The 23,463-nt window shown below is 49.1% G+C and overlaps 6 protein-coding genes across 6 annotated transcripts; 2 read left to right on the forward strand and 4 right to left on the reverse strand.

The window, feature by feature from the left end:
• Positions 1 to 188: 188 nt before the first annotated feature.
• THITE_36898 (uncharacterized protein) lies at positions 189 to 2,111 on the forward strand (the record flags this gene model as incomplete). Its single annotated transcript, XM_003652971.1, has 2 exons — positions 189 to 1,929; positions 1,969 to 2,111. The coding sequence occupies 2 exons, from the start codon at positions 189 to 191 to the stop codon at positions 2,109 to 2,111; spliced, it is 1,884 nt and encodes a 627-aa protein (XP_003653019.1).
• Positions 2,112 to 3,020: 909 nt separating this feature from the next.
• THITE_2170362 (uncharacterized protein) lies at positions 3,021 to 5,198 on the reverse strand. The gene is made up of 4 exons (XM_003652972.1): positions 5,038 to 5,198; positions 4,860 to 4,872; positions 4,504 to 4,800; positions 3,021 to 4,440 (listed from the first exon to the last, which is right to left on the reverse strand). Exons 3-4 carry the CDS (start codon positions 4,696 to 4,698, stop codon positions 3,256 to 3,258), a joined length of 1,380 nt encoding a protein of 459 aa, XP_003653020.1. The 5' UTR covers positions 4,699 to 4,800; positions 4,860 to 4,872; positions 5,038 to 5,198; the 3' UTR covers positions 3,021 to 3,255.
• A 637-nt stretch (positions 5,199 to 5,835) lies between these two features.
• THITE_2114964 (uncharacterized protein) lies at positions 5,836 to 7,116 on the reverse strand. The gene is made up of 2 exons (XM_003652973.1): positions 6,332 to 7,116; positions 5,836 to 6,267 (listed from the first exon to the last, which is right to left on the reverse strand). Exons 1-2 carry the CDS (start codon positions 6,912 to 6,914, stop codon positions 6,185 to 6,187), a joined length of 666 nt encoding a protein of 221 aa, XP_003653021.1. The 5' UTR covers positions 6,915 to 7,116; the 3' UTR covers positions 5,836 to 6,184.
• Positions 7,117 to 7,384: 268 nt separating this feature from the next.
• THITE_2114966 (uncharacterized protein) lies at positions 7,385 to 9,296 on the reverse strand. The gene is made up of 3 exons (XM_003652974.1): positions 8,900 to 9,296; positions 7,991 to 8,800; positions 7,385 to 7,888 (listed from the first exon to the last, which is right to left on the reverse strand). The coding sequence occupies exons 1-3, from the start codon at positions 8,945 to 8,947 to the stop codon at positions 7,565 to 7,567; spliced, it is 1,182 nt and encodes a 393-aa protein (XP_003653022.1). The 5' UTR covers positions 8,948 to 9,296; the 3' UTR covers positions 7,385 to 7,564.
• Positions 9,297 to 9,505: 209 nt separating this feature from the next.
• On the reverse strand, positions 9,506 to 11,798 carry THITE_125858 (uncharacterized protein). The gene is made up of 4 exons (XM_003652975.1): positions 11,368 to 11,798; positions 10,800 to 11,094; positions 10,488 to 10,736; positions 9,506 to 10,417 (listed from the first exon to the last, which is right to left on the reverse strand). Exons 1-4 carry the CDS (start codon positions 11,571 to 11,573, stop codon positions 10,064 to 10,066), a joined length of 1,104 nt encoding a protein of 367 aa, XP_003653023.1. The 5' UTR covers positions 11,574 to 11,798; the 3' UTR covers positions 9,506 to 10,063.
• A 6,349-nt stretch (positions 11,799 to 18,147) lies between these two features.
• Positions 18,148 to 18,420, forward strand: THITE_2049337 (uncharacterized protein; the record flags this gene model as incomplete). The annotated part of the gene is made up of 1 exon (XM_003652976.1): positions 18,148 to 18,420. A coding segment is annotated over one exon (273 nt), but the record flags the coding sequence as incomplete, so codon positions are not given.
• Between the last annotated feature and the right edge of the window lie 5,043 nt (positions 18,421 to 23,463).

The following is a 23,463-nucleotide window of genomic DNA, read 5'->3' on the forward strand; positions in this document are numbered from 1 at the left end:
GCTGAGTGACGGCTAGTGCCTGGTCCGTGCGCTGCGCGGGAACCGTGCGTGTGGAAAGCGCGCTAAGGAGACGACCCTGGCTTTCGCCGTGGTGGATTGGGCGACTTTTTACTTTCTTGCGCTTCGCCCTGCCACAGCGTCGCGTATTCAGTAGCTCAACCACCTCCCCGACAGCGATACTGACAAGCATGGCAACAGACTTCAGTCGATTGACGGTGGTGGAGTTGCGCCAGGAGCTAAAGCGACGCAATCTGCCACAGACCGGCAAGAAAGCCGATCTGGTCGACCGATTGATGGCGTTCGACAAGGAGCACGGCGACCCAGACCATCAAGGAGCGCGTGATTCGCCGCCCGCTCAGGGCCCGCCAGCGGAGTCACAGCACGAGAGCAACTCGGACTTGCCAGCCCAAGCCAGCCCTGACACCTACCTGCGGCCCTCTGTTTCTGACGATGCTCCCCCAACCTCCGCCAACAATCACACGCGGAACACCACATCCACGGCTGAGAGCTCAGGCACGACTCCCACTCTGAAACCAGCCAACGGAGACAAAGTCGACGAGACTGCCGGGATTGAGCCTGCTACTGTCACGGAAATCTTTAAGGACAGCGTGAGCAGGAAGCGACGGTCGCGAAGCCCTCCTCCCGAAAACGATTCGACAAGGAAGCGCGCTCGCCCTAGCGACCAAACTGGCGAAGCAGATGTAAAACCTGAGCCACGTGAAACTGCCCTCCCTCCTCCTGGCGAGAACCTAGCCGGCAGCGACACGCCCTCGGCATCGGCTGAGCAGGCGCATCCTGCTCAATCGGTGAAGGACAACGGCGCCGCGATTCGAGACTCGACGCGCGACGACCAAGAAGAAAAACATGCGCTTGCAGAAGAGCGCACACAGCATTGGGACAGGGAAAACATACAGTCACATCTCCCATCGGAAGAGCGGAAGGTCGGCATTGCTGATGAGCGCCTGGCCGACTATGACAGAGAAGTCGCACCATCGCAGCACCCTGCTACACCTGCGCTCTACATCAAAAATTTCATGCGCCCTTTGAGGGAGTCGGTCTTGCGCGACTATCTGATTGAACTCGCTGCATTTCCCGGCGTTAAGCCCGACCCTGATTGTGTGGTTGACTTTTATCTGGATCAAATTCGCACGCACGCCTTTGTGCGGTTCACCAGCATTTCTGCAGCCTCACGTGTCCGCACAGCCTTACACGGGACCGTGTGGCCCGACGAGCGCAATAGAAAAGAGCTGTGGGTCGACTTCATTCCCGAGGACAAGGTGGTGGAGTGGGCCGATCGCGAACAGTCAGAAGGTGGACGAGGATCTTCAGGCCGCTGGGAAGTCCTGTACGAGCCTGACGACGACGGCATCATTACTGCCAGGTTGGTCAACGCGGAAATGGAGCCGGCCCGTCGCAATTCCACAAGGCAGCCTCTCGGTCCCCCGCCGGTTCCAACCGGCCCTGCGCGCAACTACCCAGGCGTCGAGGGAGCGCCTTCGGGTCCGCGGGGTCGAGGAACGAACCACTACCGTCAGGCGCCGCCGCCACCGCCGCCCCCGGCCTCAAATGCCTCCAGAGGCCGCGACTACAAGGTTACGCGCGCCTACCCGCCCTTGCAGTACCGCCCTGCGTCCGAGGAGCTAGCCCAGCGTCGGTTGGCCAACATGAATTACCACATCACCAAGGATCGCCACCGGGACCTGGGCCGGCCGGACGAGATCAACAGATACACCTTTGAGGACGGCGACCTGTTTGTTGACCGCGGCGAAGAAGCGTTCATTGGCATCCGCCCTCCTCATCGCGAGCGCGAGCGTCGCCGCCTCGGCATCGGCCGGGGCAATCGGGGCCCGGCGCCACGCCGGCGGACGCCTTCCCCGCGCCGCCCGTCGCGCGATGATGACAGCTACCGCGGCAGTCGCGGCGACTACCGTGAGCGCGACCGGGACGACTATCGGGACCGCAACCGAGACGACTACCGCGACCCTGAGCGCGGCGGCCGCTACCGGGACGACGTCCCGCGCTCCCGCTTCGACGGCCAGCCGCTCCCGACTTTCACCGGCGGCGGCCGCGGCGGCAGACGTGGTGGCGGCGGCAGACGGGACCGTTATTAAGACCGACCGGCCAACAACAGACTTTATCCTGGCAGATTTGGCAACGGGGGGATCTTCCATTTCTCATTGCGGCGCGGCGTCTTACCGCTTGTGTTTTCCCCAGCTTTTACCAGGACGAGCTGCTCAATTGTTCAAGCAGCGCAGGCATCTTCCACCACAGCCCGTCTCCTCATTTCTCACCCTTTCCCTGCAAGCGGGACCTGGCTCCGTAAGGAATAGAATGCGAGAAACGGAAGGTCAGCGGCGGATCACCAGAAGAAGAAAAAAAGGAACTTCGACATGAAAAGAAGACCCCATGAGGAACATAAGAACCAAGTCTGGCCCCGAGAAAGGGCGAGCAAGGGAGGGCCGCCGCAAAACAGGGCAGACAGACAGACAGTGGATCAGTCTGACATGTTTTCATGTTACGGGCCATCCGGCGATACCTTGCCGCCGGAAACCCCCTCTAGAGGCCTCCTTAGTGCCTACTTAGTTAGCAACCCTGCCCCATCGATGGAATGGCATATGGCGGGAGGGGGGGGCACAGGAAGCGAGGCTTGCACCGGCTCAAGCGAGCACATACGGACGGGCCAAGGCGTAGTATCGAGGCCTATCTACCTCTGTTGTTTTTTTTCCCTCCCCCCTCCCCCCTCCCTCTAGGGGCGGGCGGGCATGTTGGCTCCGCCCAAGCTGTTGTAACTATCTAGACTTGTTGGCGAAAAAGTTGACATCTGTACGGAATAGATACCCGGTATTTGAACTTCTGCTGGCCTAGATTCGTGACTGACGGGTTCGTGGACCTACCTGGATGAGGTGCGTTATTTCATTCCCAAGCTCAATTGGGTGGGCTTATGTGTCATAATACTCCAAGTTTAAAGCAACACTAACGACGTCGTCAATCACCGAAGGGTGTTGTCATATTTGCCAGATGGGGAGTAAAATGGAAAGTCAATTTTCAGAACCTATCTGCGGACGGCATGCCCCGAGGGAAAAGCCATGTCCAGCTCGTATCAATCTGGCCATCAGACAGCTCAAGACCTCTTCCCAAAACATGCTCCCATAGGAGATGTTCGGAAGCCACTGAAAGATAAAACGCAACGCAGACCCCCGAAACCCATGACCGATGCAAAGAACCAAAGCCAGAAATCCGGACGGACGGACGCCCCTACGGGGAATTCGTAGCCAGGGGCCAGGGCTCCACGCCGACGCGCTCCTTGTTGAGGATGTCGATCATCAGCTGGGACGGCCTGTTGTCGCGGTAGACCTTGGCGTTGTCCTTGTACATCTTGACGTTCTCCAGATACTTGTCGAACAGGTAGGCGCTGTCCATGGGGCCGCCCTTGGCTTCCGGGTGGAACTGGGTGGAGAAGATGGGGCGGGTCTTGTGCATCATGCCCTCGTTGCTGCCGTCGTTGAGGTTCACAAAGTACTCCTTGAACTCGCTGGGCAGCGTGCTGGCGTCGACGGCGTAGCCGTGGTTCTGGCTGGTGATGTGGCACTGGCCGGTGGTCAGGTCGAGCGCCGGGATGTTGTGGGCGCGGTTGCCGTATTTCAGCTTGATGGTCCGGGCGCCGACGGCGAGAGCCAGGAGCTGGTGGCCAAGGCAGATGCCCATGATCGGAACGGACGAGGTCTCCATCAGGCGGCCCAGGTTGTAGACCGTCTCCTGGCAGTGGGTCGGGTCACCGGGGCCGTTGGAGATGAAGACGCCGTCGAAGTTCTCGGCAACCTTGTGAATCGGGTAGTTGTAGGGGAACACGGTGACCGAGGCGCCGCGGCTGACCAGGCTGCGCAGGATGTTCTCCTTGACGCCGCAGTCGATCAGAGCAACGTGGAAGGTGGCGTTGGGGTTAGCAACGACAAATGGAGCCTTGGTGCTCACGCGCTTGACCAGGTTGATCGCGCCGGGGTCGATGAAGCCCTCGTCCTCGTCGGCGTCGTACTCGTCGCCGATCGAGATCCTGGCGAGCGAAGAACCCTGCTCGCGCAGGTAGGTGACAATGGCGCGAGTATCGACGCCGGAGATGGCGGGCACGCCCTCCCGCGCGCACCACTCGCCCAGGCTCTCGACGGCCGTCCAGTGGCTGTACTTCTCGGCGACGTCGGCGACGACAACTCCGGCGCATTGGATGTGGGGCGACTCAAAGTACTTCAGGAGATTGTACTGGTCGCGCTCCTTCGAGGGAACACCGTAGTTGCCAATCAGGGGCTGGGTGAAGACCAGGATTTGGCCGCGGTAGGAGGGGTCCGTCATGGACTCGGGGTATCCCACGAGGGAGGTGGTGAACACGGCCTCGCCCGAGATGTTCGAGTTGGCGCCGAAAGCCTTGCCTTGGAACACGGGGCCATCCTGCAGCGGCAGAGGTCAACAGCCCGCGCGGGCGAAACGTCACGTACTCAACGCCAAACGTACTCTGATGGTGAACGTGGCGTTCACACCGGATGCAGCAGCAGTGGCCCTCGTGTTGGAGGCAGGCATGGCTCTGCCTTTGCTGCCGTCCACGGCGAGCCTGCTCAGAAGACGAGCCTGGCCCGCAATGCGGGACGGGACCCTTGGGGCAGCATGACCCAGGGCATTCGGGAGGCGGGCTGCCAGGGAAGTGAACATCTCCGAGGATGTGTGCTAGGGTAAGGTTGAAGAGAGGTAGGAGGCCCTAGTTCAAGTCGTGCAAAGAGGGGTATTAAGCTGACAGGGCCCTCCACAGATGGTCTGAAATTCTGGTCAGTACGAAGCGGTGAGTCAAGACCCTGGGAGGGAGGGGCGCGGACCTGAGAAGTAGTCCTGGACACGCCAGCACATTAGCACCAACTCGCACAATGCAGTCATGTTCATGGTAAACCGAGACACCAGTCGAGAAACACAGACTTCCCAGTCCATGTATACGTTGTCACACACCGGAGTCGGGAAAAGGGGGAAGAGGGAAGGGAGAGGGGCACGGAGACGTACCTGAGAAGTGAAGATGGAGAATCGACCTTTCATCAGCGCGGCTGTGAAGAGGGCCAATTCAGAACAGGCAAAGGAGTTGTTGCCGGGTGCGCGTGGTGGGTTGTGTGTTTTGCAGCTGCGATGCAGGATTTCCTCCTCAGTTGGGTTGGGCTGTGTTGTGCGTCGAAGTTGACTTTGGAGTGACGAAATGGCGGGAGAGGGGGAAGAAAAATTGCACACTTTTTTTGTCACCATTGAGTGGGCTCCACCGAGTTTGTCTGCACGGTAGACGTTAAAGAGGTCCCGCCAAGACTAATTTCGGCCAATTGTCGGCAATGTTTTTACACCGTCAGTACGTCGCCAAGATCGCTACGGGGTTTGCACTATCGCCAAGGGTTAGTTCGCCGGGGGTACGGAGGGCGGCACTAGCCCCCCGCTAGTTAGGATGTAGGTTAAGGTGAGGATATAGGTTATAGTTAGAGTACGGGTTATCCTCGTTTTCTTTTTTTTCGATTTGGTTGAGGTATCGTAAAGTTGTTGTTGTTGCGAGTCTTGCGATTTTGCATTGTTGATGTTCGAAGTCGTGGTGGCCTCGCTCACCCTTGGCGATTTGTAATTACTTGTACGCGGCAGTCTCCGAAATTAGTCTTGGCGGGACCTCTTTAACGACGACCGTCTGCACCGGGTCCAATTGGCTAGGCGGCCACTGGGCTGGGGAGCATTGGGACCTCGTTCCAATGGTTCCAATCGGGCGGCTTCTTCCAGTCATCGCTGCGGCTTCGGCGGACAAAGCCCGCACGTGCGGCATGCCCGAATCTGCTGAAACCCGACAGGGATGAGGGCAGCGTCTGGTCAAGATGCTAGACTGCTGAAAATTCGGCATCTTTGTTCTTGCCTTTCCACAGGAGCATTGAAGGAACCAGGAAGGCAGACGAGAGTCAACAGTGGAGGGACGTCAGAGGCTGCATGGCGGGGTGACGCCTTTCAAAACTTGGCCTCGAGAACCCCACGCTGCGAAGCGGCGTCTTGGAAATCCGGGTTCAAGACCCCTGAGGGTGCAGGTATCGCACGATATTCAATAGGTACCTGATTCATGAGCGAGCAGAGGGCAGACCGTTGGTTCTATGAAGCATGTTTATAGAGGACCGACGGCTTGTATACAATTTTTCTAGAGAGCGCCGAGCTCCTTGAGCTTGGAAATAAGTCCATCCACGTCCTCGACCTTGCCGCCGCCTTGCCTCGCAGGTGGCTCTGTTCAGCGAGTTAGCCAACTGGCCCTCGGAATAGAAGAACAATACACCCACGCCACACTTACCCGTGACCTTGAGCACCTTGAGCCTCTTGTCCGCCGTGATGCCAAAGTCGGCCAGCGTCTTCTTCTCCAGCGGCTTCTTCTTGGCCTTCATGATGTTGGGCAGGCTCGCGTAGCGCGGCTCGTTGAGGCGCAGGTCCGTGGTGATGACCATGGGCAGCTTGGCGCGCACCGTCTCGACGCCGCCGTCCACCTCGCGCGTGACGCTGACCGTGTCGCCCTCGCCGAACTCGACCTTGCTCGCCTGCGTGGCCTGCGGCCACCCCAGCAGGCCCGCCAGCATCTGGCCCGTCTGGTTGGCGTCGTCGTCGATGCTCTGCTTGCCGAGGATCACCAGGTTGCTCTTCTGCTGCTCGGCCGCCGCCTTGAGCAGCTTGGCGACCGTCAGCGGCTCCAGGTCCTCGCCCTCCTTGACCTCGACGTGGATGGCGCGGTCGGCGCCCATGGCCATGGCCGTGCGCAGGACGTCCTGCGCCTTGGGCGGCCCGGCGCTGAGCACGCAGATGTCCTCGACGCCGCCGGGGGCGCTCTTCCGCTCGCGGATCCGCACGCTCTCCTCGACAGAGAGCTCGTCGAACGGATTCATGCTGTGCTTGACGCCGGCCGTCTCGACGCCGGTCTGCGCCTTGTTGACGCGCGGCTTGACCTGTGATCGAGGGGCTGCGTCAGCAAGGGACTCGGGGCAGGGCTGCAATCAGCGGACCATGCATCATGCGTAGCTGGAATCGGAGCAGCGGCGGTCGCAGTTTTGCAATTGATCGAGTTGTGGCCCCCCAAATGGCCGTGGTGCACTCACCGCATAGTCAATCACCCGCTTGACGGGAACCAATATCCGTAACGCTGACATGGCGAGGGCCTGGGGCGCAATGGCGAGTGTAACGGAGAAGAGAGGAAATGCTTCCCAGCTGCGTCCCGCGCCAGCTTGTGCCCTCCCGGCAAGCCGATGCCAACCTCGGCCAAGCGCGGCTTTGCAGGCGGCTAAGCACAGCATATGCACATCCCTAACCCTGGACAATCGAGATCCATACGGTCACTCACCAGCGAGACATGAGAATATCGCCGTCAACTCCGTGAAAATGGCTATTAATCATAATCAAAAGGCATATCTACGCTCCCACACCGTGCAAGCTCACCCCAGCTGGGCGGGCGCTATGTATGTACGCGATGGATCGCGCCCTCTCCTCCCCCTACCAGCACCCACCCCTTGACCTTTCCACACACCACATGTACGCACCCTCACCAATCATCCCACTCCTCCTTCGCACTGTTCGCCGCCGGCCCGGTCTGCCTGCTGCTGCTACTGCCGCCCTTCCCCATGGCCGACGTGCCTATTGAGCTGCCCGTCTTCTTCCTCTTGTCCGCCGCCGCGGCCAGGTCGTCCCAGAACGCCCGCCTGCTCTCGTCGAAGTTGTCGCTGTTCACCGGCTTGTATCCGCTGCCGGCGGGGCCCTCCACGAAGCGGGTGAAGCCCTCCTGCGCCGACCGGGCGCCCGCCTGCGCCGACCGTGCCGCCTGCGCCGCTGCGTTGCGGGCTTGCGCGGCGAACTCGGACTCGGATATCTTACCGCGGGGCCTTGGTTAGTTTACGTAACCGTTTTGGAGGAGGTGGGCGAAGAAGACGACAGAAAGCGGGGGGGGGGGGGGGGGGGGAAGAGAACGTACTTGCTTCGCGGTCGGCTGGATGAACCCCTCGTTGACCGTCTTGGCCGTCTTGGTGAGCGTCGACGCGAACCAGCCGAACCCCTTGCTGATCGCCGCGACGGGATCCCGCTGCAGATCTTCCAGCCCCGGTAGCGTCTGCTCGTCCCTCTGCGGCCGCGGCGCCGAGTTGCCGAACCCGCTGTACTTGCCGCCCTGGCTCGGCGGCAGGTCGTCGGGCCGCTGCGCGTTGCGCTCGCCCAGCTTCGCGAAGTAGTCCACGTCCACCTTGATCTTGCCTGGCGCGGGGCTGGCCGTCCTGCTCCCGCCAGCGGTCCCGCTCAGCGGCGTGTTGGCCCTCGGCCCGCTGCGCGTCGGCGCCGCCGCCGACGAGGACGCACCACCAGCGCTCGGCGCAGGACTGGCGCTCTTGCTCGGCTGCTGCGACCGCGCCGCCTTCTCCCCGGGGACGTACTCCCTGCCCTCGACCTTGGCGCTCAGGCGCTCCTTCCACTCCTCACCGACTTCCCCGCTGTACCGCTCCGCGATGGTCGCGTCGTCCCAGCTGAGCCCCCTCATCTTGGTATCCTCGTGCTCCTCGAAGAAGCGGCGCCAGTTCGCGTTGCCGCCGAGGCGCATGCGCTCGATCTCGGCGGCCTTGAAGGCGTCCATGGAGATGGAGCGCACGAACGAGATGTGCACGCCCAGGCCGCGGTGCACGCCGGCGCACGACAGGCAGATGAAGATGCCGAACTTGGGCGACGCCCACTGCGGCGAGGGCGCGTTGCAGTCGCAGCAGAGGTTGTTGTTGGCTTCTTGCTGGATCGCGAGGAGCTAGATACGCGGAGACGGCGAAGAGTCAGTACCAGGCCGCGGCAGCCAGGGGCTCACTTTGTTCGGGGAGAAGAATAACGGCGCAGAGGGAGGACATACTTTGGATCTGGTCTCAGGATCGACCTCCCACATGGCCTTGGAAGCCATCGTGGGCGACAGCGTGTTGGAAGGTTGTTTGCTCGCTAGCTCGCTCGCTCGATCGATCGCTCTCTACTAGGACGAGAGCTGGCCGAAGAGAAGAATACCGAGGCTGGCCGGAAACGCTCCTCACCGTTTGCGCCTGATAGCTAGGATTGGAGACGGTCGCAAAGGAATAAAGCGATAAACTCAGGCTTCCCTTTCAGGCGTAGTAAAAAATCGCGAGACCACCGTGCAAGGTGCTGATCTTTGCTTGCTCTCAACGTCTCCGTCTTGCTTCGCACTCGAGGGGGTGGCGGCCGTCTGTTGAGGTGGTGCGCAGGGCCAACCTGAGGAACCTAGTGTACGGAATACTGTGGTAAATTCCGGTCCGACTTTAGTTGGGTCGGCCACTTACGGGCCGCTCTCCCAGGGGTGTTCTAGGCCTATGGATTGGGCGGGGGCGGATCTCCCCTGACGCAAGCCGCAGCGCGCCCCCCTGCAGGAACCGACCTAGTGAACTGCAACATCCCGTCTCGTTAGGTCTGCGCTCGTCAACCCACAACAAACAAGGAGCTACATAAAGTTCGTTGGACACGTGCCCCAAGGCACATATATCATGTTCACATCACCGGATGACCGTATATTCGGAGACCAACTAGCACCCTTCCCATCTGGGCGATGGACTAGTGTACATCCCTGGAGAATGCGAGATGGAAAACAAGAGGTAAGTAAAAGCCCGTGTGTCTTCGCGTCGTGTAGATAAGGAAATAAAGACGGTTAAGGGGTAAGTCATGAGGATATTAGCGGATATCGACTGCAGAAAGCCGCGAGATGGCGCATAATGTGTCCCCGAACTCTACCCGGAGGGAGCCCTTTTGAGAAGCCCGTGCAAAATCCCAGGACCCGACGCCAGAACTACTATCCCCACCACTTAATCATCTTCCCTGAGTGTCATGTCTAGCCCATCGGCGAAAGGAAAAGAGAGGTCATCCACCCATTGCCGGTCATAAAAGAACTGATGCACCGCGCTTCCAAAACTAATACAGACGAAGGAGGGAAGTTGCCGAATAATAAAAGCGCGTGCAAGCTCATCTCCATTTCATGTGTATGCTGCAAAACTCGTCAAGAGTGATGCATCATCTTCTAGGCCGAAGCCGTGGCAGGAGCGGCCTCAGCAGGTGCGGCTTCAGTAGCGTCAGCCTCGCCCTGCTTGGTGCCGTTGGCATGCGCCGCCTCGGCGGCAGCGACATCATCGTCCGTCTTGTCAGGGCTGTCAATGGCAACCTTGACTGCAATCTCGCGGCCCTCAATCTCCTTGCCGTTCATCTCAGCGACAGCCTTCTGCTGCAGCTCCTCCGACGCCAAAGTGACGAAGCCGAACCCACGGCCCTTGCGCGGCTCGCCACGAGCCTGGAGCTTCTTGATCATGAACCGCGGGATCGGGCGAAGGGCAATCTTGGCCGACAAGGGCTGGTAAGCGGTGAAGAGCTCCTTGAGCTAGGTGGGGGGTTAGCGGCGACTCGTTGCATCCTTGATGAAAAGAAACCCGAATCTATGCTCCACATACCCGCTCTTCGGTCAGGTCATAGGGAAGGTTAGCAACCATGACCTTGGTCTTGGACGGGATGCCGTCAGCCGGGGGACCACGCTCGCGACGCTCACGGGGGCGAGCCTGAGCCTTGGCGGGCTTGCTGTCCTTGTTGTCTTTGGTGTTCTTGTCCTTCTCGCCGGTGGCCTCGTTGGTAACGTCTTTCAGGGCCGCAGGCTGAGCAGCAGCGTCCTCCGTGGCAGCAGCGCCCTCCTCCTTCTTCTCGTCCTGGGACACGTCAGTTTGCCCTGTTCGGGCCTCGACGCGGCAAGCCGGCTGCAGCAAACTTACACCACTGCCACGTCCACCACGAGCGCGTCCACCACGGCCACGACCGGCACGACCGCGGCCACGAGTGGACTGGCGGCGGCGGGCACCTTCAGCACCGCCCTCCGCATTGGCACCCTCGGTCTTCTCGTTGGACTCCGGCTTGCGAGCCAGCTGGACCGAGACCTTGCGCTCCAGGATCTCCTTGCCAGACAGTTCAGCGATGGCCCGCTCAGCCTCGCTGGGAGTCGAAACGTCGACAAAGGCGTAACCGACAGGACGGTCGGTCCGAGGGTTCTTGGGAATGGAGACGGACTCACTGCAGCGAGGACAAACGGTTAGTGACGGCCAGAAGGTAAGAGAGATCACGCATCAGATTTAGGAAGAGTGGTGCGGTGCCGACTGTTGGCCGCATCCACGAGCGTCATGGTGTCCAGCGTGCCCGGCCAGGTCCTGCACAACTGTGCACGAGCCACACAGATCGAGCGGTGCGACTCGAGCGATAATCGGCAGAACAAAATGGCGGCGAAAGAGGCGGGACGTAACTGTGGAAATCATCGACGCAAGGTGAGAGCCAAATGGATTGCCTTACACAAGGTAGCCCTTGAAGAAGTCCCTCAAACCCCCCTCCGTTGTCGCGTAGGCCAGGTTTCCGATGTAGAGGCGGCGACCTTCGGCGGCGCTGGCGAGCGTCGCAGCGTCGTCCTTGCCCGCGAGGGACGTGTCGGCCAGAGCGTTGGTCACCTCAGCGACAGCAGCCGCAGGAGCATCAGTAGCTTTCTCCGCAACGGTAGACATGTTGAGTTGATATGGATGTCGTGCTTTGATGGATTGTCCGTCCACGAGTTGAGGCGATGGTTGACCTGCTGCTTGTTGTCGCGTCGTGTGGAGCGAAAAAAAATTAAAGGTGCCTTGACGATTGTCGATTGAGCTCTGGAGATGGAGGGGAGTTGACAGGGTCGCTTCGTGCCCTAGACACAGTTGACGGGAGTTTGTTCAAAGGTTTGTGGAGTGCTTCCTGGGTGTTCCGTCGAGGAAGAAGGGAAAAAGAGGGCCAGGCAGCGCAGCCAAGAGATGGTAATATAATATTTTTTTGGGCGCGTTGTTCGGGGAATTAAGCGAAAGAGAAGGCGTGGCCCGGGCAAGGGTACAGTATGGAGTCCACACGGCACCGTGGCTTGGCCTTGCAGCCAACCAGTGCAGGGGTCAGTTGATGCAGCGTCGTCCGTGCTCACCTGCAAAGTTAAAACTTGGAGTGTGCAACACTCGAATCGGACGTTCTCTTCCTGCAGAACAAACCTAATGATCAGGCAGATATGCAATCCCCATGGAACGAAGATTTGCACAAAGTGGCTGCCTATTGTCGTTGTTTCCTTTCCGATGCAGCTGCAAGATGGCGCAAGTCCACATGCATGTCCGTGGGCTGGTCTTTCCAGCTGGACTGGCCGCACAACACGGAAGCTGGACTCCAGGGATGTTGTGGGTGAAAAATCCGCAAAGAAGTTTGGACGGAAGGAAACACTCAAGCTCTGTAGTAATGCTCGGGGCACGCCCTGCGGTCCATTTGTTCCTCGTGTGTTTACAGGCATCTCTAGATGTCTTTGAACGGTGCGCATCTCAGGTAAGCCAAGGTACGCCTTCCCTGAAGTTTACTTCCTCCCCTTACTGAAGTACCAAGTATGTGAAAAGATCGTGTGGCTGGGAGAACCAGCGTGGTCTCCGGGACGGGCTTCTCAAGTGCTTGGCGTTAGAAGTTCAGGGCAGCAAACCTGTAGCCCGATTCTCGACCACGGCACATGTCCTGAATACTACCGGCGTCGAAGTGCGCTTGTGGCGCTCTCTGTCCGCACCCCAAATCTGTCAGTCCAACGACGCTTCATCGATAGCTCTGCAACTCGAAGTAATTCGAACAAGTAGGCAAGTACCTAGGTAGGTTAGGTAGGTAGTTCTAACCAGTAGAGTAGTGTACTGGCAGGTCACAACGTACATCTAGATGACTCTAGTTTGGCGGATATTGCCCCAGATGTTTTTTAGTGCAGAGTCCCCACAATGTCACGAATCTGGGGTTACTGAGTGGCAACCTACTGGAGAAGCCGCACCATCGCGGCTGGAGGTTATAGAGGTCCCGCCAAGACTAATTTCGGCCAATTGTCGGCAATGTTTTTACAGCGTCAGTACCCCGCCAAGACCGCCAAGGGGTTTGCACTATCGCCAAGGGTTAGTTCGCCGGGGGTGCGGGGGGCGGCGCCAGCCCCCCGCTGGTTAGGGTTCGGGTTTAATGGTTAGGATTCAGGTTAAGGTTAGGGTGCGGGTTAACCTTGTCTTTTTTTTCTTTTTTTTTTTTTTTTTTTTTTTTTTTTTTTTTTTTTTCGATTTGGTTGAGGTTTCGCGAAGTTGTTGCGACGAGTCTTTGCAATTCTTCGTTGTTGATGTTGCTCTAAGTCATCGCGGCCCGCTTACCCTGTGGCGATTGTAAATACTTGTAAGCGGCAGTCTCCGAAATTAGTCTTGGCGGGACCTCTTTAACGACGACCTCATCGCGTAACGGATAGATCCACGAGCTTAGAGAGCAAAACCAACGCTAGCGGAGCCCGGTTATAGCTAAAGAGGTCCCGCCAAGACTAATTTCGGAGACTGCCGCTTACAAATATTTATAATCGCCACAGGGTAAGCGGGGCCACGACGGGGCCTCGACGACTTCGAGCAACATCAACAACGAACAATCGTAAAGACTCGTTGCAACAACTTTACGAAAACTCAACCAAATCGGAAAAAAAGAAAACAAAGTTAACTGTCATACACAACTGTGGCAAGGGCACCCATGACCGCACCGTAGTCAAGGGTGACGAGCGTTCCCTTAAAAAGGGGAACCTCACCTAGAACCCCTTTATAGGAAGACAGACTACATCAATATACTTTTGTAATATATACTAGTGTTTAGGAGTACCGCCTTATTAGCTAACGAGGCTAAGAGGCATTGATCTTTCTCACCCTTATACGTTTACCGTCAGATGGTCACCGAGGACCATCGGCGTATAACAAATAGTGCCTACTAACGATTCGAACCTATTCGCTTCCCGTCGAAAGGAGCTAAGTTCGGATTAGGAGACATTACGAGTTATACCCAACAAATTATATAGAGCAACGCCTAAGGTAGATAATACTCCTTTATAAAGGAGTAAACTTCGGAGTATACGATCTATAACGAACTAGTTTACAACCTAGCTACCGTTATTCTAGCACTAAGTACTTACAAAGAGTTAGAAGCTAGACGGATTTAAGCCTTATAAACGCCAACGTCTATAAGGACGTATAGTAGACACTTAAGTTTATTAAGGACTTCGAGGTCACCTACAACGTCTAATAGGTAACTACTATCAACTCCTAAGACCTCTAATACCTAGAAGCCGCTATATCACTTAAAGAGGCACTAGAAGGAGACGCCTATGCCCAATGGTACATTGGAACACCGTATATTGCAAAGTACTCTCTCTCTTAGATACTCGACAATTATATTCCTTATACCTACTTTACAACCATTAGGTACAAAGTCTAAGCAGCTATTAACAAGAACCTTATCCTAGACCCTAAAATCGAAGATATTACTTTAGAGGCTAAGGACTCGACCTAAGAAATGCTAAAGACCTTAGTACTAAAGAGTTAAGGACTACTAAAGACCCTAAAGCCTTAGAGGACTAACGATTAGCAACTAGGACTAGCTATACTACTAGAAACATTGGTAAGAACTAGATACAATCCGACTAAGAACTAGCCAACAACTCTACTAAGCCTAACCTTCTAGGAGCAACTAGAGCCCTAAAACACGTTAACTATTCCTTAATAGGGATACAACACCTATACCGTCAATAGCTATAATCTCAGCAAACACTACTAAATACCGTTAAGAGGATCGTAGGATCTACTACCTCGGAATCGACAACCTAAAGAAGAAAACCTATTATCTCCGATAGCTTAGCTAATTAGCACTTTCAACTAGGTTCCCTAGCCGTCGCTATAGACGCCTAGCCAACTATCCTAGTACCTATCTAAGCTTCCTAGACTAGATATAGTTATTTAGAACCTTAGAACAGAATATATAGACAGTTTACTCGATTCTAATGTCTCTTTACTATTCTAAGAGATACTAAGCCTACTATATAGACAAGTAGCTAGACCCTCTAGATAAGGAGCTAGACCCTCTGGACAAGTAGCCGGAGCTATAGATATCTAAGCCACCTTCGCTATATAGGACTTTCTTACCTAGATAGCTAGAATAATAGAGAACCTAAACATTATAATTAAAAAGGTGAATAGGGCTATAGGTATAGAAGACTATTAGCCTAAAACCAAGGACGGAAGTACTATATCTTTATAACCATCTACACCTACATTGAAATAAAAGATTTAGGATACTAGTCTCTTCTAGCCAAATATAGAGAACGAGGCTAAAGAACCCTAGGACCTATAGTACAACAAATAGCAGCTATACTATAAGGATGTCAACCTTTAGGTTAAGTAGGTAGATCAAGTCGTTAGATACTACCTAGCAAAAGAAGAGACTTTACGTATAGAGATATAGACCCTACTTCGAGGATTAGTGCTACAATGGTATAAGTAGCAGCTCTCTGCTATAGAAAAGGTAGCATTGACTATATCTATAAAAGCGTAGACTAAGCGTTTAAAAAAGGAGTTCAATATTAAAAGATATAAAGTAGAGAAATAGCTAAATAAAAACCGATATACTATAAAGGACAACTATAAAGATAAGCTAGTCTAGAAATTTACTATAAAATACTTTAAATATATATATATTTAGGGAGATACTACTAAGGAGCAACGTCTAATATACCTATATAACTACCTTTATCTAGAGCTTCGCTAGCTATACCCTAAACTAGATATAACTATAGAGATAAGCGCATTCTTTAGTATCTTCAACACCAAAGTATATATCGTTAGAGACAAGCTCCGCTAGGACGCCGCTAAAGGCTATATTATCGGCTATAGTCCTATTGTCAACAATATAGATATAGAGTACGACGACGAAGGACAAAGAGATAACTAAGAGGATAGTAGAGCCTTCTAGATAGAAAGAGGTAGAAGAGGACACTATAATCCTTAGAGAAGAGATAGAGATAAACCCTAGCGACCTAGAAACAATTGGTATAAAGATAGTAACTAAGTATAGCTATTTAATAACCGAAACTTCTATAGTACAACTAGATATAGAAGAGGATATCGATTGTTCAACGATTGTAAAGGAGGAGTTAGACCGTTCAACGGCTAGAGAAGAGGCGACAACAGTAACTAGGGAAGACCACCTCGACTTCGACGACTTCAATGGATTTAGATATATATATATAAAAAGTAGTTCGAAGACGGCACCTTCTTATACTATAGTGAGATCATAGTGATAAGAGACAACAAAGACGCTAACCTTTACTGTAAAATACTAGAGAAGACTAGGTATATTCTTATCGACAAATATAATACTAAAGCTAAGGACAAAGAGCTAGAAGACAAGGAAGCTAATAGTTCTTACTACTTATATTATACCTTTTGCTAACCTAGACTAAGTTGGAACAAACTACTATAATAGCTCCTATAGATTTAGCAATATACCGTCTATAGTAGAGTCTTTGTAATATATTATAAGCTTTTCAAATATATAGCCAACGATAGTGATAAAGATAAATATAGACCTATATAACCTTAGACGGACCACTAGTACGACCTTAGTAACAACGAGGACGAGTTTAATAGTAAGGATATAAACTTTATACTAACCGAAGGACAGATTATAAAAGTATAGCTATATATATCGCTACTAAAAGCATTGGACAAGCAAGCTATATACCTTATAATCAACATTAGCGTAAACCTAGGCGAGCTAGGCACCGAGGTTTGCTTCGATATAGGTAGCAACGCCAACCTCGTCGACAAAGAGTTCATCTCTAAGTAGGCTAAAAACCTACGTTGGATCAACGTAAAGCTACACTTTGTCAAAGACGTTAGAGCCTACTTCGAAGTCAAGAAGTAAGTCGAGTTTGACTTCTATATCTAAGGAATCGTCTATAGTACCAACGTAGATGGTCATTTCACTATAATAGCCAACGTCATTGAAGGCTTAGGAGCAAAACTATTGATTAGAACTGACTTTATACTCTATAATAGAGTAAAGATTGACCTTAATATATCTACTTGTTACTTCTAGTCTATTTACAATATAAAGGTGAGAGTATATATAGAATGGAAAAGAACAATCTAAAAGGTGAAAGCTATAAATACTATAATGGTTATACCTATAATAGAACACCTAATCGAGACTATATTCGAGCCTATAGACATCGATAACAATAATCTAGGTAGCTAAAAACATAAGCTCTACTTCGCTTTATACGTCGAGGGTATATTAGACGCTATTGTAGACGCGAAGAGTGTACACTAGGCTATTGTAAAGAACAACACCGCTCGCCTAATCACTATTGTTAAAGGACAGTGTATTGGACACCTTCTTCAATATAGCCTAGAGGAGAACATCTAAACAATGGTATAGAACCTTACGTAGTAGACCTAGGATAACGTTGTAGATAATAAATATATATAGATAACAACAACTATACAACCGGAGCCTAGCGGTAAAGAACCGATGACAAAGATACTAACAAAGGATAAGTATAAGCTACCTATTAAGTAGGAGTTCTATACGCTATCCTATAGCATCGAGAGATTAAACGACATCTTATACATTAAGTTAGTAGTAAGGGTAAGCGTCTATAGCAAGGACAAACAGTATACAAAAGAAATAAAGGCACTACTAGACAAGTATAACATCTTCTATAACTATAGCATTGTCCCTATATTAAAGGATTAGAAGATAAGAATTCCACTTATCGACGAATAGTAGAATCAGCTTAAGCCTATTCGGGTTTACTCACTAAACGCCAAAGACTAAGCAATCGTCGACAAAGAATACGACAAACTATATACGTAAAGAAAGATAGACTTTATAGACTAGCCAACCCCTATCGTTTGCCTAGTCTTCGTAGTCTATCGTATAGTTACTAGAAAAACCAAAGGTAAAACTATAGTAGACCTTTAGCCCCTAAATACATTGGTGGTACTAGATGTATACCTATTGCCCAACTAAGACAACATTATAAATATAATAATAGGCAATACAATCTTTATAGTATTCAACGCCTCTAGATTCTTCTTCTAGCTTCTAGTCGTAGAAGAACACTATAACTGTATAGTAGTTATTAGTCCTAGAGGTTTAGAACGCTTAAACGTTGTACTAATAGGATTCAAAAACTCACTAGCTTTTGTATAGCGTTTTATAGACCACTTATTCTATAAGTATAAGCACTTTATATACATCTATATCGACGATATCATTATCGCTAATAAGAATATAAAGGAGTACCTCAAGTATATTAAGACGGTTCTCAACATCCTTGATAAAGTATATATTCACATTTCGATAGAAAAATCCTTCGTAGCCTACCCGTCAGTGAGACTTCTTAGCTATATAGTCAATGGCGAAGGAGTGGCTAAGATAGACAATAGGATCGCTATATTTAAGAAACTTAAGTTCCCCAATACCCTTAAGACTTTAGAACAATACCTTAGTATAGCCGGATAGCTATATAAAGGTATCCTATAGTATATAGCGAAAGTATAGCCTCTATAGGACTATAAGACTAAACTCCTTGCCTAAGGGAGAGTAAGCGAAGACCTTCCTATCGCTAAGTCGAAGAACGCTAGGAAAGCATTTACCTTAAATGCCAAATTCAAGCTTATACCAATAGAACTAAAGTCCTTTAGGCTACTATAGGAACACCTATATAAATAGTACTTCCTATATCATTACTATCCTAATAAGCTGCTATTCATCAAGCTTGATACAAGCGGCAAAGGATATAGAGTAATCGTCTTTCAACTCTATAGCAAATAGAACGGTACTAGTATCCCTAGCTAAGACATCCTAAATAGCGAGATCTAGCCTATTATATTCTTGTCCCGCTTAACTTCTAATATAGAAAGGAAGTATAGAAGTATAGAAGTAGAAGTCGCTACTATTATATAGGCAGTTAGAAAGCTCTAGAAAATAGTATAGTTAAACCAATACCCTATAAATATCCTAATAGACTATATAGCGACTAGGGGTATTGTGAAGTATATATCTCTCGCTACTATAGACCTTGTAAAGGCTAACCTAAAGCTCATCAACGTTGTAAACTAGCTATCCTAGTTCGACCTCAACATCTTCTATATACTAGGAAAGCTTAACGTTGTACTAGACGCCCTATTACATTTACTAACCTTCGAAGAGGATGCCCCTAACGAAACCTAAAACGCTACCAACGAACTAGAAGACATTTAGTCTACTACCTAGATCAATACCGAAGAATACTACGCTATAGACACTAGTATCTTCGAGCTAGTTATTAGTAACGAGTTTAAAGCTAAGCTAACTATAGCTTACCCCAACGACCGCCAATACAATAAGATCATTAGGAGTCTCTACAATATAGAAGAACAAGCTAAGAAGATCGCTAAGCAGAGAGAACGTAAAGAGTAAAAAGGAGAGCTACGAAGAAAGTAGTACCAAAAGCTATAGCTTAGACCCTACGAACTAAAGGACGATCTCCTCTACTACGTCGACTATAAAGGAGTAAAGAAGCTTTATATCCCTAATAGCTATATCAAAGATATTCTTGCCATTGTATACGACAATACTTACCACTTTAATATAGACAATATAATAGCGAACCTCTTAGTATTCGCATTTAACTAAAAGCGCTAGATAGTATATAAGTACGTTCGGCATTGCCCTATATACAGAGAGAACCAAACCTTAAAAGAACTAAAGCCCAAAGACCTTTAGCCGATTCAGATACTACTATAGCCTTTCTACACTATCACTATAGATTTTATCGTTGGTTTACTCGATATACCCTCCGAAGGGACACTATAGTCAATGAAAAAGTACCTAATCTTCAACGCTATATACACTATCACCTATAAGTTCAATAAGAAGAAGCTTCTTATAGCTAGAAACGACAAAATGTCAATAGAGGAATAAGCAATTATAATCCTTAGAGCATTAACGTATATAGATTAGGGACTCCTAATATAAATCATTAGCGACTAAAACACTAAGTTCACCTCTGACCTATAAAAAGAAATCTTTTATATCCTAGGCGTTAGCCTCCTTTTCTCAATAGCCTATTATCCCTAGACGGACGGTCAGTTAGAAAAGATAAACTAAACGGTAGAAATCGCTATCTATATAGAAGTTATAGAAAAACTAGGAACACTATAGCCTCTACTTCTCTCTATATTATAGTACAATCTCAACAATACGCTTATAGTCACTATCGGAAGATCGCTAAACAAGTTGGTATACAGCTTTAAACTACGCTCTATCCTAGATATACTTTACTGTAAGAAGGGCACTGTTGCCTCCGCTAAAGCTATTAGTATCCTTAGACAGTAGTACTAGAAGGAAGTAGTAGAATAGATCGATTATATAAGCGCTATCGCGAAGATACATTATAACAATAAGTATATACCTACCGAGTTCGACGTAGGAGATACCATTTACCTACAACTATACAATAGATACTATTTCCTAGAAAAGCCTAAACGAAAGTAGTTACTATAGTGGGCAAGACTATTCAAAATTATCTATAAAATCGATAAGAACGCCTATAAGCTTAACTTCCTAGCTAGTTGAAAAGTCTATCCTATAGTTTCAGTTTCTTAGTTATAGAAGCTAGATTAGGGGAAAGACCCCTTTAGCCGTAACACAGAACCCTCTAGCCCTATGATCGTTGACGGAGATGAGCACTAGGAAGTCGAGAGAATCGTACAACAGCGTATCACTTAGAGGAACTAGAGACCTAAAGTCGAGTACCTAGTACAATAGAAAGGATTTACCGTCAAAGACAACTAGTAGATCCTACGTATCCAACTTGTTGACGATGCTAAGGAACTTGTCAAAGAGTATAAAAAGGTATACCCTATCGACTAGGAGAAGGAACACTATAATAAAGGTATCGCCATTAAGGAATAGAAGGAAGTGAAGGAGATTCCTTGGTCTCGGAACCAAGTTGTCATCGAGCTATCGCAAAGGAAGGGCAACGACTATTAACAACTATACTGTTATTGACTTTCTCCTTCCTTCTTTCTTATTTCTCTCTCTTCCTTTTGTTCAATTACACTTTCCTTATTAGAATATATTCGCTTCAATATATTTATCACCGCTATACCGCTACCAAACGTATAAGCGCTGTCCTCTATCTTATAGATCCTTTGATTTTTCTTCTCTTTACCCCTTACTTAGACATTACCAACGCTTTTAGTTATAAAACTATAGTCATTTAGTTTGTTAAGCACTTTGCTTATTCCAGTTTTCCTATATCTAGATTCGCTATTGACCTTGACCTATAAATGGTTAAGGAAAGCTATCCTATTGCTATAAAGGTATAGGGCTTCAAGCCTCGAAGGCACAATGTTCTATTCTCTAGCCACCGCTAGATAGCAACACTGTTCATTGGCTATAGGCACTATACTATTATTTTTATTTACTTCTAGAATAGCCTAACGTAGGCCACTACAATTTCCTTTCTTTTTATATATCAACCTTAATATATCTATCTTCCCTAACAATTCCTTATTGTAGTTATTTGTATTTGCTATATAATTAATCGTTAAACCTTCTTATTACTAAGCTATATATATTTATATGAACTACTATCAATCGGTATATGTTTATACTATATTCGTAATTCGAAACAATCCGCTATATATTCTCACAGTGCCTACGTCAACAATAGAGGCGACTATATAGTCGATTCTCTTAGCTCACTAACATTATTGAGTAGCAAAGTACTTGAGTATAATTATATCAATATTATCAAGGGAGATACCCGACTAGCCTTCGTCGTATATAGAATACCTCCCTATATATAAAAGACTCCTACTAAAACCTATACTACTAGTACCTAAAAAAGAAAGAGCATTCACCTCGCTATAAAGTAAGTGGGAGGTACTATAAAGGTCACCAATATACCTAATACCCTTTTATATACTATAGAAGTATATATATCCTACTAAGCTATAACCAAGGACATTATCGCCAAAGTCGCCTATAACAACGAAATGACAGTCGCTAAGAAAGCTGATATAGCTAAAGCGATCTAAAACAGTTTAGAAACTATATACAAGGAACAAAAGCAAGCTATTATCTTAGGCCTCATTGTCATTCTAGACAACAAGCCTAAAGTCACCAAAGACTATAAGGAAACGCTAAATAGCAATATAGTATAAGAGCACCTCAACGCTCTTCTTATTTATAAGTATATAGAAGGAGAACAACCCCTCTAATATACACCTAAGATCTAATACCCTATTATCGATAACGTCGCAATCGCCTATATATAGTGTAAAGAGCCTTAGCAAGCTGTATATATCGTATCCAATAACAAAGTAGTTATAAACGACGACGACTAGAATACCTTAGACAACAACAAAGCCAATTACATTAATAATAAGGAGGATATAGCTATAGAGCTATATTATATTCTAGAGCTATAAAAGACCTATATATCCTACAGTTATTCCTATCGCCCTATGAAAGCTACGAACAAGTATATCGCCACTATAAGCAAGGTACTCGCCTATATATATATAGACTTCGGCTATAACGAAGAATATATAGCTAAACTCGTAATGTAGTTTACTAGATTCTATCGTATAGTCCTGAAAAAAGACCTTAGTGACAAACTAGCTAGCTTCGCTTACAACTTACACGTCTATAGAATCAAAGGCATAGTCAAAAAGGCCTTTAAAGAGTTCTAAGAGACTAGAATAGTGACTATAAGCTATATATCAACCGCTATTAAGATCCTCGCCTTACAATATATATCGCCTAAAGGGGAGGGCAATCTATCTATCAACACAATATTAGTAAAGCTCGGCCTAGTACACTACAATAACGCTAAAGCTATAGATATAGCAAGCGGTATCGGCTATATAGTTACTATAAACAACGTCGCTATTAAATCCCTCTAGGCTAATATAAAGACCGTATAGACGTTTACCAAAGACCTATTGTATTTCGTATAAAAGTACTAAGTATACATTAAGGAAATTAAGAATATCGCTATAGAATCTATAAAACATATTGGCGCTATAGATATAAATAAGAACGCTAGATATATAGAGCTAGATACCTTTGCCTTCTAGGCCAACCTAGATAAAATATACTATTATTAGATCAAGAAGATTAGCAATATATAGTAAACCTATAACAAGACTATAATAGAACTCTATTGTATAGATAATATACTCTATAAAGACGTCGACATAGTTATATATATAACCTCCAATATATAAGACATTATCTATATAAGTTTATCAAAGTGTATACAAGACCTTAAACACTATACAATAATCCTCGAGGCCTATATAATTGTATTAAGTGTAATTCCCAACGAGATGGAAATTGTAAAACAAACTATTACAACTATCTAGCCCGACAAACGCTAAGAACTAGTACCTAAGGTTAGCTAAGCTATAACCGTAATAGCTATACACTCCACTAAGACTATATAGCTACTTACCCAAAGAACGCCTACTAAGGCACCCATCGCTAAAGCTACACTACCAATTACACCAA

This window comes from Thermothielavioides terrestris, chromosome 2, assembly GCF_000226115.1.
Source record: "Thermothielavioides terrestris NRRL 8126 chromosome 2, complete sequence".
Lineage (NCBI taxonomy): Eukaryota > Fungi > Ascomycota > Sordariomycetes > Sordariales > Chaetomiaceae > Thermothielavioides > Thermothielavioides terrestris.